At 44.4% G+C, this 17595-nt stretch overlaps 1 protein-coding gene across 1 annotated transcript; it reads left to right on the top strand.

The window, feature by feature from the left end:
* The first annotated feature begins 267 nt into the window (after window positions 1-267).
* Window positions 268-15798, top strand: LOC129181160 (uncharacterized). The gene is made up of 6 exons (XM_054775930.1): window positions 268-1799; window positions 2970-3167; window positions 6152-6286; window positions 6875-6997; window positions 15603-15721; window positions 15789-15798. Exons 1-6 carry the CDS (start codon window positions 570-572, stop codon window positions 15796-15798), a joined length of 1815 nt encoding a protein of 604 aa, XP_054631905.1. The 5' UTR covers window positions 268-569.
* The last annotated feature ends 1797 nt before the right edge of the window (window positions 15799-17595 follow it).

The raw sequence follows: 17595 nt of genomic DNA, 5'->3' as shown, positions 1-17595 counted from the left end.
ATGGTTTCAAAACCAAAAGAAGTGATCATTACTTCATTTGACGTACCACAGATGCCGCAAATCCGTGAAGGTGAGAGTGACTTAAAACAAGAAATGCTCGAACACGTCCCAGAAAATCTATGGTCAAAACATGAAACAGATTTAGGGTTAGTGAAGTCAGCAAACCCTGTTAGAGTGGAGCTTAAACCAAACATGAAACTTCCAAGACGCGCACAGTACCCTCTGAAATTAGAGGCAGAGAAAGGTATAAGCCAAACTTTGAAGGGCTTCTGAAAGCGGGAGTATTAATTGAGACACACAGTTTTTGTAATACGCCAATACTACCTGTGAAGAAAGCAGACAAATCCAAGTACCGGCTGGTACATGATTTGCGAGCAGTGAATGAGATCGTCCAGGATAGTCCAGTGGAAGTACCAAATCCACATACTCTCTTGACAAATGTTCCACCTGAAGCTAAGTTTTTCACAGTAATAGACTTGTGCTCAGCATATTTTAGTGTTCCGTTACACGAAGACTCTCAACATTTGTTTGCGTTCACATATCGAGGAAAACAATATTGCTATACTCGAATGCCACAGGGGTTCAAACATAGTCCACATGTGTTTAATCAGGTGTTAAGAGAGGACCTTGAAGGGTTGCAACTCAATAGCACCCTGTTACAGTACGTTGACGATCTGTTAATATGCGCAACGACACTCGAGGACTGCCACAGAGACTCAATTAAGTTACTTCAGAAGTTGGCTGAGGGGGGGCATAAGACCTCCCGGGCAAAGTTACAATATTGCCAGCCCCAGGTCGAGTATCTGGGAAGAGTTATATCACACGCAACAATCTCAGTGGCACCCTCTCAGTTGGAGGGAGTGAGCAAAGTGCCACTCCCTCTTACAGTGGGACAGATGATGACTTTTCTAGGCATGACTGGTTTCAGCTCAAACTGGATAGTGGACTATGCTGTCAAAACTGCACCATTGCGAGAAATAATAAAGCAGGGTGAGACTCAGACATTGAGGTCACCGCTGAAGTGGACCAATGAGTCCAGAATTGCGTTTGAAACAATCAAACAGGAAATGCAAACAGCTCCGGCGTTGGCAACACCAGACTATGGCAAACCGTTCTTTTTGTACGTGTCAAATAGACATAACATGTATGCATCTGCAGTGTTGATGCAAGAAACCTGTAGTGGTCGAAGGAAACAACCCCTTGCATACTACAGCACGAAGCTGGACAATGTGGTCCAGGGTTGGCCACCATGTTGTCAAGGGTTGGCTGCCGTTCATTATGCGTATGAGAAGGCATCAACAATCATAATGGGACATCCAGTGACAATATACACGCATCATAAAATTTCTGAGCTGATCCACCAAAATAAGTTTGTGATAACGCAGGCTCGATGTTTGCAGTACTTGCCACTGCTGACGTATCCAGATGTCACCATTAAAAGGTGTGCAACGGTAAATCCTGCAGACACAATGCCATTCAGTTTTGAAGGTGAGCCTTATGAGTGTGTGCCAGAGGCAATGAAGTACACGAAGTTAAGACCAGATTTGGAGTCTACACCTTTGTTAAATGCAGAAGTGACATACTTTGTGGATGGATCGTGTTACAGAGATCATTTTGGCAGCCATGCAGGGTTTGCAGTTATCAAACAGGAAGGAAGTGATTTTGTGACAATAAAGGCTGAGAGTTGTGTACAACCATGCTCTGCACAATTAGCTGAGTTGAAGGCTTTGACTGAAGCGTGCAGAACGGCCAAAGGAAAGACAGCAAATGTGTATACGGATTCGGCGTATGCACATGAGGTGTGTCATTTGTTTGGGGCAGTGTGGAAGCAACGTGGTTCACCAATACACCACCAAAAACAGATAGTTGATCTTATTTCGGCGATGATGCAACCGACAAGGCTTGCTGTTATCAAGTGTCAGGCACACAGGAAAGGAAATGAAGATGTTGTGCATGGAAACAATGCAGCAGATGAAGCAGCAAAATTGGCTTCTAAAAGCCAGGTGACTGTTTTGGCTCCATTGGTGTCGATAGAACCAGTCGCTACGCCAGATGACATTGTGTCGATGCAACAAAATGCAGGGCTAAGTGAGCACAGTTTGTGGCAGCAGAGAGGAGCTTCAAAAGATGAAAAAGGTCTGTGGAGATCACATGAAGGACTGCTTGTTGCGCCAGTCTCATTACTTACAGTGCTAATATCAGATGTGCACAGTCCAGATCACTGTGCAAAGGGGGAAGTTGTAAGGAAGATAAAACAGCAAGGATATTGGTCACCATATTTGCAGTCAATGATAGATGAAGTCTTGGGACAATGTGAAGTTTGTGCACAGAACAATGTCAGAAAAGGCATAACTCCACCCATTGGACACATACCAGTTCCAGAAGGATCATTCAAACATCTTGTGCTAGACTATGTAGACATGATTAAATCGGTGCATGGAAAGAGGTACATGTTAGTAGTTATTGACCGATTTAGTCGTTGGGTTGAAGCGATGCCGTCTAAAGATCAGAGTTCAGAAACTGTTGTTAAATTCCTGTTAAGAGAAGTAATTCCGCGGTTTGGAATACCATCAGAAATAAGTTCGGACAACGGTCCGGCGTTCGTGCAAAAAGTAGCCAAAGGAATCCTACAACAGTTGCGAATAAGACAAAGGTTGGGGTGTGTCTATCATCCTCAGTCCCAGGGAATGGTAGAGAGAGTAAATGGGACACTTAAAGCCAAACTCAATAAAATTTGTGCTAGCACAAAGTTAAATTGGGTGGATGCACGACCACTTGCACTAATGAGTTATCGCATGCAGACTAACAGAATGACACATCTAACACCGCATGAAATGCTTACGGGTCGACCCATGCCAGCACCACATTTGAGAGGGCCTTATAAAGGGCCCCCACTTGAGCAGTTGCAAAATGAACTGAAAGATTATATAAAACAGTTAACTGCCATACATAGAGCTATCTATGTGCAGGAGAAAAGCAGGGCTCCTGAGTCCACGGAGGTGTCAGACGGCCTGGTGGTGCCAGGCGATCAGGTGTACATCAAGGTGTACAGGCGAAAGTGGCACGAGCCAAGACGAGAGGGACCCTATAAGGTGGTGCGAGCAACACCGACGGCTGTCCAAGTGGAAGGGAGCACGACGTGGTACCATTTAAACCACTGCACCAAGGTGCGTCCAGCCCAATCCAAGCAAGAGGAGGAGTTGAGCAACAAAGGAAGCACACATGGAACGCCAAACGCCAAAGATTCACTTGCTGGTGATGGTGAGCTGCATGTTGTGGGCACTGATTCAAGATTCAAGATTCAAGAGAGTTTTATTGTCATGTGCATGGTAAAACAGCAGTTATACCATGCAATGAAAATCTTATTCTGTTCATTCTTCCAAGAAAAGAAGGAAAACACAAGAAAGAATAAGAACATAAGAAACATAAACACATAAACATAAATACCAATAAATTAAGCAGCAACAACAGAAGAGACATTAATACAAGTAAATAATACAAATAAATAAATAAATAAATAAAGTGCTATGAGTGTGTGCGTGTGTTGGACTTCAAACTCCTGTAGCGTCTGCCTGATGGTAGGAGTGTGAATAATGAGTGTTGTGGATGTGTGCTGTCCTTGATGAGGTTGTGTGTTCTTCGTAGGACTCTAGGTTTATAAATGTCTTGCAGTGAGGGAGGGCTGCCCCAACAATGTTCTGTGAGGTCTTGATCACCCGCTGGAGTGCCTTCCTATCACGTGTTGTACAGTTACCGTACCAAACAGTGATGGAGGCGGTAAGGACACTTTCCATAGTGCATCTGTAGAAGCAACTCAGGATTGTGGTGGACATGCCAAATTTCCTCAGTCTTCTCAGGAAGTACAGCCCCCTTGGGATTTCTTCATAATTTGTTGATGAATGCAATACCAGTGTCTCACACCAAGGGGGAAGGGACGCTGTCCTCCAAGGAAGTCCAAAGACATGAAACAGATGAGTACGATGCAACTATACGCCAATCAGCACCAGCACAACGGAGGGACAATGTAGAGTTTGCAGAATTATGGACTGCCAAAATTAAAGTCAGTCAACTAGGGAGAGTGGAGGATGTTCGTTCACTTACAGTGTCACTATTAGGTAGGGGTATATGTGGAGTGGATTTTAAAATGGGATCAGACCAATGGGGATCAGACCAATGCACTTTAATAGTACTACAAAAACCACAGCAGTGGGAAATGGGTGTTAGACTAAAGCCGCAGTGGAGAGAACCACATTATCCTTTTTATCTAATTGTAGACAAGTCAAAAGGGGGAGCACGGCCAGATAAACAGACATACATCCTAAGCATGTACTATACGGAACCGCCAGGAGGTAAAATTGTGCAATTGCCAATAAGGCCAATAAAACGGAAAAGTAGGACCACTCCAGTAGGGGTAACCTTGCAAGTCACTGACACTACTGCAACCCAACAGCCTCGGCCGATCCTACATGACATTGTCACAACAGCAACCACTCCACAATCTATGGATGTGGCAGCGCCGACCCCTGTTATTGCAGTACCCAATCCACAGGCAACTAGTGGAAGCACAACAATCAGTGTACAAACGACATCAGCTGTAACAACAACGTCTGCAGGGTTCACGACCATGACAACTGAACCAGTTGTATTGTATGATGAGTATTGTGACAACTGTACCTATAGCAACTATGACTCAAGAAACAACAATTCAGATTTTGTTGACTACCCAGATTTTGGTAATGTTAGACCAAGAAGTTTTGAAACAGAGGAAGAGAGTAAATGGGAACATGCCAGATACAATGGGTGGTATAAATGGATATGGTACACAACCAGGGAAATGACAAATGTGGAATGCACAGCATGTTCAGCAGCTCCAACCGCGTTACCAATTGTAATTCCTGAAAAGAACAGTTTCAAAACATGTGCAGATGAACAAAGGCAGAAATGTAAAAAAAGAGGATTCGTGTCAACTAATCATAAAATTAGGCTTTTCTCATTACCAATGTGCACCATACAATGTAGATTAATTTATGGCTCAAAAAAGACACACAATTTGATGAGTCCACTGCCTGCTCGGGCTAAGGATAATGTGTGCACTGAGTTTGGACTCACAACTGCCTTAGATGGACCCCCAACAAAGTATAAAGTAGATAGAACGGCAGAGTATGAATGTTTTGCAAGCGGTGGGTTTAAGACTGATAACCAACTTGGGAATTATGTGGGAAATACTACGGTGAAGTGTAAAGTAACTTGGGTACTATCTTGGTTTCCACACGCAAACATGATTCCGCTTTTTGTCACCAGACCAGTATGGTATGAGAACCCAGGCCCAAATGATCAGTCATGTCAAAATATAACAATGACAATACCTAATAATCAATTTTTGGCTGTACAATCTACGGCAGTAGCGGACAGCTATTGGATGTGTGGAGATGACATATTGCGTGATGTTCTGCCTCAGCAATGGATTGGCCTGTGCACATTGGTAAGGATGAAAGTGCCCGTTCAAGTAATGTACAAAGGTGTCCGAGAAGTACTCCAAACACAAGGTGCCATTAGATTTAAAAGATCATACATACCAGACTCTCGGGTCTATCTAGATGCAATAGGGCAACCACGAGGAATTCCTGAGGAATTCAAAGCTAGGAGTGAAATTAAGGCTGGTCTGGAGTCTATATTTCTCTGGATTATGCCCAATAAAAATGCGGAATGGATTAATTACGTGTATTATAATCAACAACGCTTTATTAATTATACCAATGAAGCCCTCAGAGCGCTCGGAGAACAATTACATGAAACAACCAAAATGTCATGGCAAAATCGTCAAGCCTTGGATTGGGTGCTTGCTGAGAAGGGGGGAGTTTGCCACATGTTTGGAGAACAATGTTGTACCTACATACCCACGAACACGGCCATTGGAGGATCTTTTACTACAGCAATGTCTAGAATTAGTGAACTAAGCAAAGAGCTGACAGGAAATGTAGGGAAAGATGTAAAGGCACTTGACTGGTTCACCACAAAGCTTGGGCATTGGGGTGCTAACCTGGCAAGAACGGGAATAACTGTATTAATAGTTTTGACAGTAATATGTCTGTTACTTTGTTGCATCGTACCCATTCTGAAGAAAGTACTGATTAAGACTTTTGTAAGACAGATGACTGCGCTGGCGGTTACCAAAGAGGCAGAGGCTCAGCTAGCGCAACTGGTGGTCGAGCAGCCTGATCTATTTCCCAATCCGGACGATCGTGAGGACGATGACACCGACTCAGAGGACTCAATGAGCTGTGAGGTATGATTGACTGTGGGATTGGGAAAGGAGCTGGACTTTGAACTGGACACCACCAACTGTATATCACAATGCGCTGAGGCCTCTCCACGAACTGTGCTAGTAGCGTGTGGAAAACCGCCATGCCAAGGACAGGAATGACATAGAAGGACAATGGACTTGGCGGGACTGAACAACAATGCACTCACTCACAGTTAATCAGTGTTGGACTGCTGAGTAACACCAGTTAGTTATTATTAACAAGTGTATTATTTCAGTTATTTAGCATTAACTACCATGTCAGGATTATGTCACTCACTTACTAGGTTAGTTACTCTGTAGTCTCAGTGAGTATACACTGACGCAGTTATTCAATGAGTTACCTGAGAAGTACATTAGATCATGAAGAATTAGACATGGAGTAAAATTTGTGATCTGTTCAATATTCACTATATCACAGCACTCAGAGTACAGTTCATGCCACACATATATATCTCTATAGACAGGTGTAGTTGATAGATCATTGAGTTAACTCATAATAATAATAGTTACCAGACAGTTAGATAAGTAGTTGGCACAGGGTCAGCTATACCAACCAAGGGGACCCTCCAGCTGAGACGAGCCATCCATGAGGACCACGCCAGCCGAGACGAGTCATTCCTGAGGGCTATAATCGAGGAAGGAGCCAGATCGTGCGGGAGGACATCCATCCAGGAGGCAGGCTATGAGGAAGGGGTGAGATGAGCGCCCTCCTCCAACATGTGACGTGCCAAGTCACCACCTCGTTTCGGCAAAAGAAGCCCCTCATCACAAAGGGTCCCTCCAGATGACATCGTGCTGATCATCGGCGGGTGATCGAAGAAGGGACTGAAGATTCAAGATTCAAGATTCAAGAGAGTTTTATTGTCATGTGCATGGTAAAACAGCAGTAATAACATGCAATGAAAATCTTATTCTGTTCATTCTCCCAAGAAAAGAAAGAAAACACAAGAAAGAATAAGAACATAAGAAACATAAACATATATACCAATAAATTAAGCAGCAACAAAAAGAAGAGACATTCATACAAATAAATATACAAATAAATAAGTAATAAATAAATAAAGTGCTATGTGTGTGTGCGGCGTGTGTGAGTGCTTCGTTGAGAAGCCTGATGGCCTGTGGGTAAAAGCTGTTTGCCAGCCTTGTGGTCCTGGACTTCAAACTCCTGTAGCGTCTGCCTGACGGTAGGAGTGTGAATAATGAGTGTTGTGGATGTGTGCTGTCCTTGATGAGATTGTGTGTTCTGCGTAGGACTCTGGTTTTATAAATGTCTTGCAGTGAGGGGAGGGCTGCCCCAACAATGTTCTGTGAGGTCTTGATCACCCGCTGGAGTGCCTTCCTATCACGTGTTGTACAGTTACCGTACCAAACAGTGATGGAGGCGGTAAGGATACTTTCGATAGTGCATCTGTAGAAGCAACTCAGGATTGTGGTGGGCATGCCAAATTTCCTCAGTCTTCTCAGGAAGTACAGTCTCCTTTGGGACTTCTTCAGAATTTGTTGGGTGTTGTGAGACCAGGTGAGGTCCTCGCTGATGTGTGTGCCAAGGAACTTGAAGGTTTTTACCCTCTCCACCTCAGTCTCACCAGTAAACAGGGGTCTATGCGGCTCCTTTTCCCTTGTTCTTGGGTCGATGATCATCTCTTTAGTCTTATCTGTATTGAGAAGGAGATTGTTAGCACGACACCAAGCTATGAGGTCCGCCACCTCTCTTCTGTGTGATGTTTCAACACCACCAGTGATCAGTCCGATGACTGTAGTGTCATCCGCAAATTTAATGATGCTGGTGTTGTTCTGGGAGGCCACGCAATCGTAGGTGAAGAGCGTGTAGAGGAGCGGACTCAGCACACACCCCTGTGGGGTCCCAGTGCTCACAATTCTTGAGCTGGATGTGCGGTTGTGGACTCTGACTGACTGGGGTCTGCCTGTGAGAAAGTTAAACACCCAGTTACAGAGGGAGGGAGACAGGCCAAGTGTGAGGAGCTTATCTGTGAGTTTGTGGGGGCTGACTGTATTAAAAGCAGAGCTACAGTCTATAAATAGCATTGTGACATATGTGTCCTGGCCCTGTAGGTGAGAAAGGGCTGTGTGGATGGCAGTGTTGACTGCATCATCCGTGGACCGGTTCTGGCGATATGCAAACTGTAGAGGGTCCACAGTTGCCGCCGGGATGCTCTTTTTGATGTGGGTCATGACTATTCTTTCAAAGCACTTCATAACAATAGGAGTGAGTGCTATAGGGCGATAGTCATTCAAGCCGGTCACGTTGCTCTTCTTGGGTACGGGCACTATGGTGGTGGACTTAAAGCAGGTCGGTACAGATGCTTGTGCAAGCGACAGGTTAATTATGTCAGCAAGCACATCAGCTAGCTCTGATGAGCAAACCCGAAGTGCACGTCCTGAGATGTTGTCTGGGCCTGCTGCTTTTCGTGGGTTTGTTTTGTTCAGAACCCTGCGCACATCAGCTGATGTCACCATGAGAGGTGAGTATTGTGTGCTCCCCAGGTTCAGCCACCCTCTCTGCTCATTAGGAGTTTGGGTGTCAAAGCGGGCATAGAACTCATTCTATGATGAGATGGCCTACACCATTCTTACAGAGGCACAATAATCCTCTGGGCGGTGATGATGTGAGCAGAAACATAGCTCCCGACCTTGCCACACACCGAATCACTGCCCATAACACGTTCCCCACTTCCCCGTGCCCAGTCTTCAGGACAAGCAGGCATCAAAATCCCCACGAATTTAATCTCTTAACTTCTTTCGGAAAATGAAGACGGTGAAATGACGGGTCTAAGAGACATTATTATTTGTTTTGGGGGTTTGGGACCCCCAAAAGGGGGGAATATATTTTCAAATGATTCTTGTCCTGTGAACTCCAGAGTACCTTTTGTTCTGTGAAAGGCAGTTGAACTCAGGCCTACGTGACTGAGGGGGAGGTCATCGTGACCGAAGTTATACAAGATGTGTTCCAGATGTTAACATGACATACTACACTGCTCAAAAAAATTAGAGGAACACTACAAAAACACATCAGATCTAAACTGGGGGAAAAATGATCTTGAATATCTTTCCTGATAATAAGTGGGTGATGTATTAGTAACAAAATGATGCCACATCATTTGATAGAAATGAAAATGAAAAACCCTATAGAGGGGGGAAATCAAAGACACCCCAAAAATGAAAGTGAAAAAATGATGCAGCACACTGGTCCATTTGGCTAAAATGTCATTGTAGCAACTCAAAATGATTCTCAGTAGTTTGTGTGGCCCCCACGTGCTTGTACGCATGCCTGACAACGTCGGGGCATGCTTCTAATGAGACTACGGATGGTGTCCTGGGGGATCTCCACCCAGATCTGGACCAGGGCATCACTGCGGTACCTGGACGCATAGAGGAGATTCCAGGAGACAGGTAGTTACTCCAGGAGAGCTGGACAGGGCCATAGAAGGTCCTTCAATCCTCCTTTGTGCAAGAAGGAGCAGGACGAGCACTGCCAGAGCCCTACAAAATGGAGGCCACTGGTGTGAATGTTTCTGACCAAACAATCAGAAACAGGCTCCATGAGGGTGGCCTGAGGGCCCGACGTCCTGTAGTGGGCCCTGTGCTCACTACCCAGCACCGTAGAGCTTGACTGGCATTTGCCATTGACCACCAGAATTGGCAACGACACCACTGATGCCCTGTGCTCTTCACTGATGAGAGCAAGGTCAACCTGAGCACATGCGAGAGACGTGAAAGGGTCTGGAGATGCCGTGGAGAACGTTATGCTGCCTGCAACATCATTCAGCATGACCGCTTTGGTGGTGGGTCAGTGATGGTCTGGGGAGGCATATCCCTGGAAGGATGCACAGACCTCTACAGGTTAGATAACAGCACCCTGACTGCTATTAGGTATCGGGATGAAATCCTTGGACCCATTGTCAGAACCTACGCTGGTGCAGTGGGACCTGGGTTCCTCCTGGTCCACGACAATGCCCGACCTCATGTGGCTAGTGTATGCAGGTAGTTCCTGGAGGATGAAGGAATTGATACCATTGACTGGCCCCCACGTTCACCTGACCTAAAACCAATAGAACAGTCTTTGATTTCCCCCCTCTATAGGGTGATCATCTTCATTTCTATCAAATGATGTGGCATCATTTTGTTACTAATACATCACCCACTTATTATCAGGAAAGATATTCAAGATCATTTTTCCCCCAGTTTAGATCTGATGTGTTTTTGTAGTGTTCCTCTAATTTTTTTGAGCAGTGTAGTATGTCTGTTAATATACTTGATGCTCCCTTTACTATCGTAACAGACTCACCAGTTGGTCAAATATGCTTCAACCCATCTGGAAGGAAGAACAACTGTAAAATCCGTGCTATTTTCCAAAATAATATTGCTTCTGTTTCTCCTGTAATAACTTACTGGAACAGTCGTGTTAATAACTTGCGTTGGGAAAAAAATGTGGGCTCTTCCTCAAAAATTTTTTGTGGTTAACAAAGTGAAAGAAGTGTCATTTAAAATTATTCACCGATGTTATCCAGTTAAATCCTTCTTTATCAAATTCAAGTATGCTGATTTAGATCTGAATTGTGCTTTTTGTGACTCCCATACTGAGACTGTTGTTCATCTCTTTTGGAAATGTGAATATACCCATAAACTGTGGCAAGATGTTTGTAGATGCTTTATTTTAGATCATACAGTATCTGCTGTGATTTTGAGCTCCTTCTGCAAAATGTTCCTTTTGGCTTTCTCAAGAATGATGTTGACAAAGAATATTTTTTAATTAATCTCATTTTAATTCTTGCAAAATTCTACATCCAGAAATGTAAATTTGCCAAAGTGAAACCCCTCTTTCATGTCTCCATCAAAGAACTGAAGCTGTACCTCCAATCAATATCCTCTGTTAATAACAAGAAAGCTATCAAGACTATAAATCTGTGTATCTCACTTTAATTACTATTATCTTTTTTTTCCTAAATTTATTTATTTATCATTTTTCTGTTACTGTATTTCCTTAATCTCTATATGACTTATGTACAGTATGTTGTTGTTATCCAACTGTTGTTTGTTAATGCCCATGGTTTGACACTGTTATTGTAAATTGTAAGGCATTAATAAAGCTGAATGAAAAAAAAAAAAGTACATGGAAGTTCCATGGAACATGGAGGAGGCTGTACCTCCTCTTCGTAGTGCAAGTCCACAACGTCCACAGTAGGCGTGTCATCGAAATTTGCTGCCATCTCAGTTTCATACCATCTTCTTCTTGACTGTTTTGGAATTGTTGGGTTTTCTTGGTCAGTCAAGTAGCGTCGCTTTGTTTGTTTTCGTCTACTTTGTTTAGCATCGCCCATTTCGTGTGTGCTTCTTCCCTTCAAGAACCGAGAACTTTCATTGGTTCAAACTCCGGAAATACGTATCGACCAATGAAAACGGTCGACGACCAAAACCGCTTTCTTGCAATGTGCGGGAAGTGTCTTTGTCTCTTTCACAAAGGAGATCGCATTCAGAAGACTGTTTATTTTACATCTGTTGTGAAGTTTGTCAGCCTAATACAATGACCCAAATGAAGTATGCTTTCGTACATTTCTTTGAAAGGAATGAGGTCGAAATAATTGAGACCAGACATATAATTACGGATGACAACTGCGATAGTGAGAATCTGAATGGAGACGCATGGGAAGCTGATACGGAGGTGCAGATCCCTTGGCCATTAAACAAGGGCAAGAATCAACATTATTATGCTGCAAGAATCCTCAGGTTTGGTTGTAAGTATAACCACCACTTTTATTTTTCTCTGTATTCGAAATAGATATTTAATTTTTAAATTTATGGTGGGCCTAAAAACATTACTATTCTAACACAGTTTATGTAGCCCAACACTTTGTTTGCATGCATGTTAGCATTTCACTCCAAAAGTATTCACATTAAATTCACTGCCTCCTGTTCTTTTTGAAGACTTAAGATTTAGCAGGTCATTATTTTGATGACTTGCTACTGCCACATTTGGCCTGCTTTTAGGCCCCCATTTCGAACCCTGCAGCTGTGATATTCCAACTTGGGTTTTAAATATAAAAAAAAAACATTTCATGCTCGCTCCTCCCTGAGCTACCACCTTATCGTGGTGGAAGAGTTGGCGTGTCCCGATGATCCTAGGAGCGAAGTTGTCAGGGGTTTCTATGCCCCTGGTAGGGTCACCCACTCCCAACTCCCACCTCCGGGAGAGCTTCGACCATGTTCCGAGGGAGGTGGCGGACATTGAGTCTGAATGGGCCATGTTCCGTGCCTCTATTGTCGAGGCAGCTGATCGGAGCTGTGGCCGTAAGGTGGTTGGTGCCTGTCGTGGCGGTAATCCCAGAACCCGTTGGTGGACACCAGTGGTGAGGGATGCCGTCAAGATGAAGAAGGAGTCCTATCGTGCCTTTTTGGCTCATGGGACTCCGGAAGCAGCTGACAGGTATCGGCAGGCCAAGCGGTCTGCGGCTCAGGCAGTCGCTGAGGCAAAAACTCGGACATGGGAGGAGTTTGGAGAAGCCATGGAGAACGACTTCCGGACGGCTTCGAAGAAATTCTTGACCACCATTCGGCATCTCAGGAGGGGGAAGCAGTGCACAGACAACACCGTGTATGGTGGGGATGGTGTGCTGCTGACCTCGACTTGGGATGTTGTGGATCGGTGGAAAGAATACTTCGAAGACCTCCTCAATCCCACCGACACGTCTTCCTACGAGGAATGAGGTGTGTTCCAACTATCGTGGAATCATACTCCTCAGCCTCCCTGGTAAGGTCTATTCAGGGGTTCAGCAGAGGAGGATCCGCCGGATAGTTGAATCTCGGTTTCAGGAGGAGCAGTGTGGTTTTCGTCCTGGTCGTGGAACTGTGGACCAGCTCTACACTCTCAGCAGGGTCCTTGAGGGTGCATGGGAGTTTGCCCAAGCAGTCTACATATGTTTTGTGGAGAAGGCATTCGACCGTGTTCCTCGAGGAATTCTGTGGGGAGTACTCCAGGAGTATGGGGTATCGGAGCAGCTAATTCAAGCTGTTTGTTCCCTGTATGACTGGTGTCAGAGTTTGGTTCGCATTTCCGGCAGAAAGTTGGACCCGTTTCCAGTGAGGGTTGGACTCCGCCAGGGCTGCCCTTTGTCACCAATTCTGTTCATTATTTTTATGGACAGAATTTCTAGACGCAGCCAGGGAGTTGAGGGGTTCCGGTTTGGTTTCTGCAGGATTGAGTCTCTGCTTTTTGCAGATGATGTGGTCCTGCTGGCTTCATCAAGCCGTGAACTTCAACTTTCACTGGATCGGTTCGCAGCCGAGTGCGAAGCGGCCGGGATGAGAATCAGCACCTCCAAGTCCGAGTCCATGGTTCTCGCCCGGAAAAGGGTGTAATGCCATCTCCAGGTCGGGGATGAGATCCTGCCCCAAGTGGAGGAGTTTAGGTACCTTGGGGTCTTATTCAAGAGTGACGGTAGGATGGAACGTGAGATCGATAAGCGAATTGGTGCGGCGTCTGCAGTGATGCAGACTCTACATCAGTCTGTTGTGGTGAAGAAACAGCTAAGCCAAAAGGCAAAGCTCTCAATTCACTGGCCGATCTACGTTCCTTCCCTCACCTATGGTCATGAGCTTTGGGTAATGACCGAAAGGACAAGTTTGCGGGTACAAGCGGCCGAAATGAGTTTTCTCCGTGGGGTGGCTGGGCTCTCCCTTAGGGAGATAGGGTGAGAAGCGCTGTTATCCGGGAGAGACTCGGAGTACAACCGCTACTCCTCCGCATTGAGAGGAGCCAGATGAGGTGGCTTGGGCATCTGGTCAGGATGCCTCCCGGACGCCTCCCTGGGGAGGTGTTCAGGGCAAGTCCGACCGGTAGAAGGCCTTGGGGAAGACCCAGGACACGTTGGAGAGACTATGTTTCCCAACTGGCCTGGGAACGCCTCGGGATCCGCCGGGAGGAGCTGGACGAAGTGGCCGGGGAGAGGAAAATCTGGGCCTCCCTGCTTAGGCTGTTGCCCCCGCGACCCAATCTCGGATAAGCGGTAGAAGATGGATAGACGGATTTCATGCTCGATGCTAAGTTATAAGCATTGGGCAGACGATTTTTTTACTTGTAATTTAAGGGTGGACTCACAAAAACTTGTCTATGAATAAAAAAAAAAGTCTATGGGTGTATTGTTTTCTTACCTCGATCTGCAGGAGGTTATGCTTACAATACATAACATCATACTTGTATTTTTGCACAGCCTGGATGCCCTCACTTAAGCCTTCTTGATTAAAAGCATAAAAGTACATGTAGTCAGCATATAAGTTAAGTCTGTGTGATTTGCATTAAATTTGATCTTCGCTATTGAAAACAGCAGTGAATTCCAAGTAATATTATTTATATGTGATTAATATATAAATGATTATTGTATTGTATTGTATTGTATATACTTTATTTATCCCACAGCGGGGAAATTTACTTGTTACAGCAAGCAAGATACGCAAGTAAAGAGTACAGTCTAAAGAATACATCGTGACTACAACATGGTTCAGGTGGTACAGGTGTTGTAGAGCCTGACAGCGGTCGGTATGAAGGACCTGCGGAACCTCTCCTCCTTACACCGTGGGTGTAACAGTCTGCTGCTGAAGGAGCTGCTAAGGGAACCCACAGTGTCATGTAGCGGGTGAGAGGTGTTGTCCATGATGGATGTCAGCTTAGCCAACATCCTTCTCTCCCCCACTTCCTCCACAGAGTCCAGAGGACCGTCCAGGACAGAGCTCGCTCTCCTGACTTATACAGCACGCACGTGAGTTTGTGTGAGAGACAGGCTTCTCCCTTCAACCTCCTTCCTCTTCGTAGTCGCCCTTAAACTAACTTAAACAATTAAGTTAAGTTACAAATTAAAATTTTGCACACAGCATTATCGTGTAGTGCGTGTGCGTTTGTCTGTGAGACCAGCTGACTCTTAGACTCTTTGAGTCGCGTTTCGACTCAGGCTAGTCCTCCTCCTTCCTGCCTCCACTTGTGCTCCTGATCAAGACATCTCGTGAACAGTATGATTGTTTTTGTTATTCCGTTTTAAACATTTATTGTAATCTTATTTATGACCTTATTTTATATTCACTGTAAATGCTAACATTCAAATTAATTAAATAAGATGAGTGAACCAAACTCAGTTTTCATCAACTTGTTATGAACACTCATTTTAAATAAGTAACTAGTAATTAGAGGTTGGAAAACATGCTTAACTTGATTTATCCCAGTTAAGTCAAATTCGAAAAAGTTATTTATTGTACCCAGCATGCTTTGGGAGTTTTTTTTTAACATGCTCAGACCTTCCTCATCTACTTCGAGCTACCAAAACCTTCAGCACATTTTCACCTCGACCGCATCATCAATCAGGAGCTTCCTTCCACACCTTCACCTGGCCTGCTTGTGTTTAGCGCATTAAGGTAAGTGAATATTTTACTCTTTTGTAAACTGTCGCGTTGTCTTTTTGTAGTGTTATGTGCTTGCCAGGGAGGAGTAAACAAAATCAAATTCAAATATTACCGCTAGCACAGTAACGTCGCCGTTTTTAAAAGAAATGTAGACAAGAGTTTATCCTATCCTTTTTTGGCGATTTGGACGCACACGCATGTGTGTGGTGTCGGCGACAGGTTCGAATGTGGGAGAAAAGGTCGGTCGTTGAGCTCCGGTATCGGGATCACGGTGTTCCGACCCGCACAGGGAAGTTCATTTCAGCCTGGTCGCGCCAAGCCGCTCGCCCTCGAAAATTGTATGCTAGCTGCAGCCCTCCAGCTCACACCAGGTTAATTTCTCTGCGCCGGTTGACAAGGTACCATTTGTGTATATTTGTGTGTCGATGTGTGTGCGTGTATTTTCAACTCTGTCTGGCTCTGTTTCGATAAATAAACACAAATAGGCAACAAACGCACACATAGAGGGCTTAATGCTAAAATTATCATGTCTTTTTAGGTCAACCAGAGCAGTACTCCCTAATGCAGTGGACTTGTAAGTACTGCACATTTTTTGCTGAAAAGAGAGGCTACTTGCTTAAGCATTACCGCTTAAAACATGGATTTCACACTCGGACCTCCCCACTTCCATGCCTTCATAAGGAATGCCTCTGCACATTTAAATCTTTTAATGCACTCAAAGTGCACATTTCAACATGGCATACTCAAAAGGATGCAGGCAAACGTGGGAAAACTGCATTTCACTGTCAGTTGTGCAACTTCGTGGAGCCTTGCACAAAAGCAGACTTCTTTATCCATTTGCGAAGACATCTTAAGCTGAGGCAAATGGTTGCTTGCCCATATCAGGACTGTAACTTTCAGAGTAATGTCTATTCTACCTTTACTGCACACAAAAGCAAAGAGCACCAGATGCATAACAAGATGCCATTCAAACAGGAAATTGTTTCAAAAAATGTGGTTGAAGAACTTACAACAAATGCTAGTGTTCAGATAGAGGAGAGTGACCATGAATTTGATGGAATTGACTGTGAAGTTGCTGAGCAAAATGAAGATGTGGAGGACTTAGAGAATCAGTTGGAACACAATGTAGCTGCTCTTTTCCTGAAAATGTCATCAATTCTTAACATCTCTGAAACTGCCCTGCAAGAGGTCATAGAGCAGATCAATCAAATTTATTTGTTATCACAGCCATTGCTACATTTTTCTATTCAAAGAATTCTACAAACACATTGTGCAAACGTTGATGATGCTTTAGTGAATGAGATAGCTCAAGTGGTCATTGAGAATAATGTTTTCCTCAAATTCATGTCTGATGAGGGATCGTTGTCAACTGCTAACAGGCGAAAATCATACATTTCAAGGGAATTCTCTTTGGTTATGCCAGTTGAATTTGTCCTAGAAAACATGCAGAATGTTGTGTATGTCCCCATACTAAAAATGCTGCAAACATTACATAGAGAAATTCTGGAAAAGACCATGTCACATGAGGCAACTTTGTCAGGGAAATACCAACCTTACAGAGATGGTGCCCGCTTCAAAGACAGTGCTTTCTTGAATGAGGAAGAATTCAGGATCGCTCTCCAACTGTATATTGATGATTTTGAGGTGGCTAACCCCTTGGGAACCTCCAGAAAAAAGCACAAACAAACTGCTATCTGGAAATTTACAGCGTAAATATCGCTCTTCATTCCATTCAGCTTGCTCTGCTTTGCAAGGCGAACAACATCAAAGACCATGGTTATGCCAAAATTCTCCACCCTCTTATTCTGGACCTTGTTTTTCTTGAGCAACAAGGCATATATGTTGAACAGTTGGGAGCCACTGTTAAGGGCACAGTGTTATTTGTT

The sequence above is a fragment of the Dunckerocampus dactyliophorus genome, chromosome 5 (genome assembly GCF_027744805.1).
Source record: "Dunckerocampus dactyliophorus isolate RoL2022-P2 chromosome 5, RoL_Ddac_1.1, whole genome shotgun sequence".
NCBI classification, from domain to species: Eukaryota; Metazoa; Chordata; class Actinopteri; order Syngnathiformes; family Syngnathidae; genus Dunckerocampus; species Dunckerocampus dactyliophorus.
Note: the sequence above shows the minus strand (reverse complement) of the source record. Positions and strands in the feature narration are given on the sequence as shown.

Bases quoted from the DNA above. Each gene is read 5' to 3' on its own strand.
- LOC129181160 (XM_054775930.1), top strand. From the start codon at position 570: ATGCCACAGGGGTTCAAACATAGTCCACATGTGTTTAATCAGGTGTTA. The intron at 1,800-2,969 runs GTGTGTCATTTG...ATCTATGTGCAG, and splicing joins ATTCGGCGTATGCACATGAG to GAGAAAAGCAGGGCTCCTGA. The intron at 3,168-6,151 runs GTGCGTCCAGCC...TTTGTAAGACAG, and splicing joins ATTTAAACCACTGCACCAAG to ATGACTGCGCTGGCGGTTAC.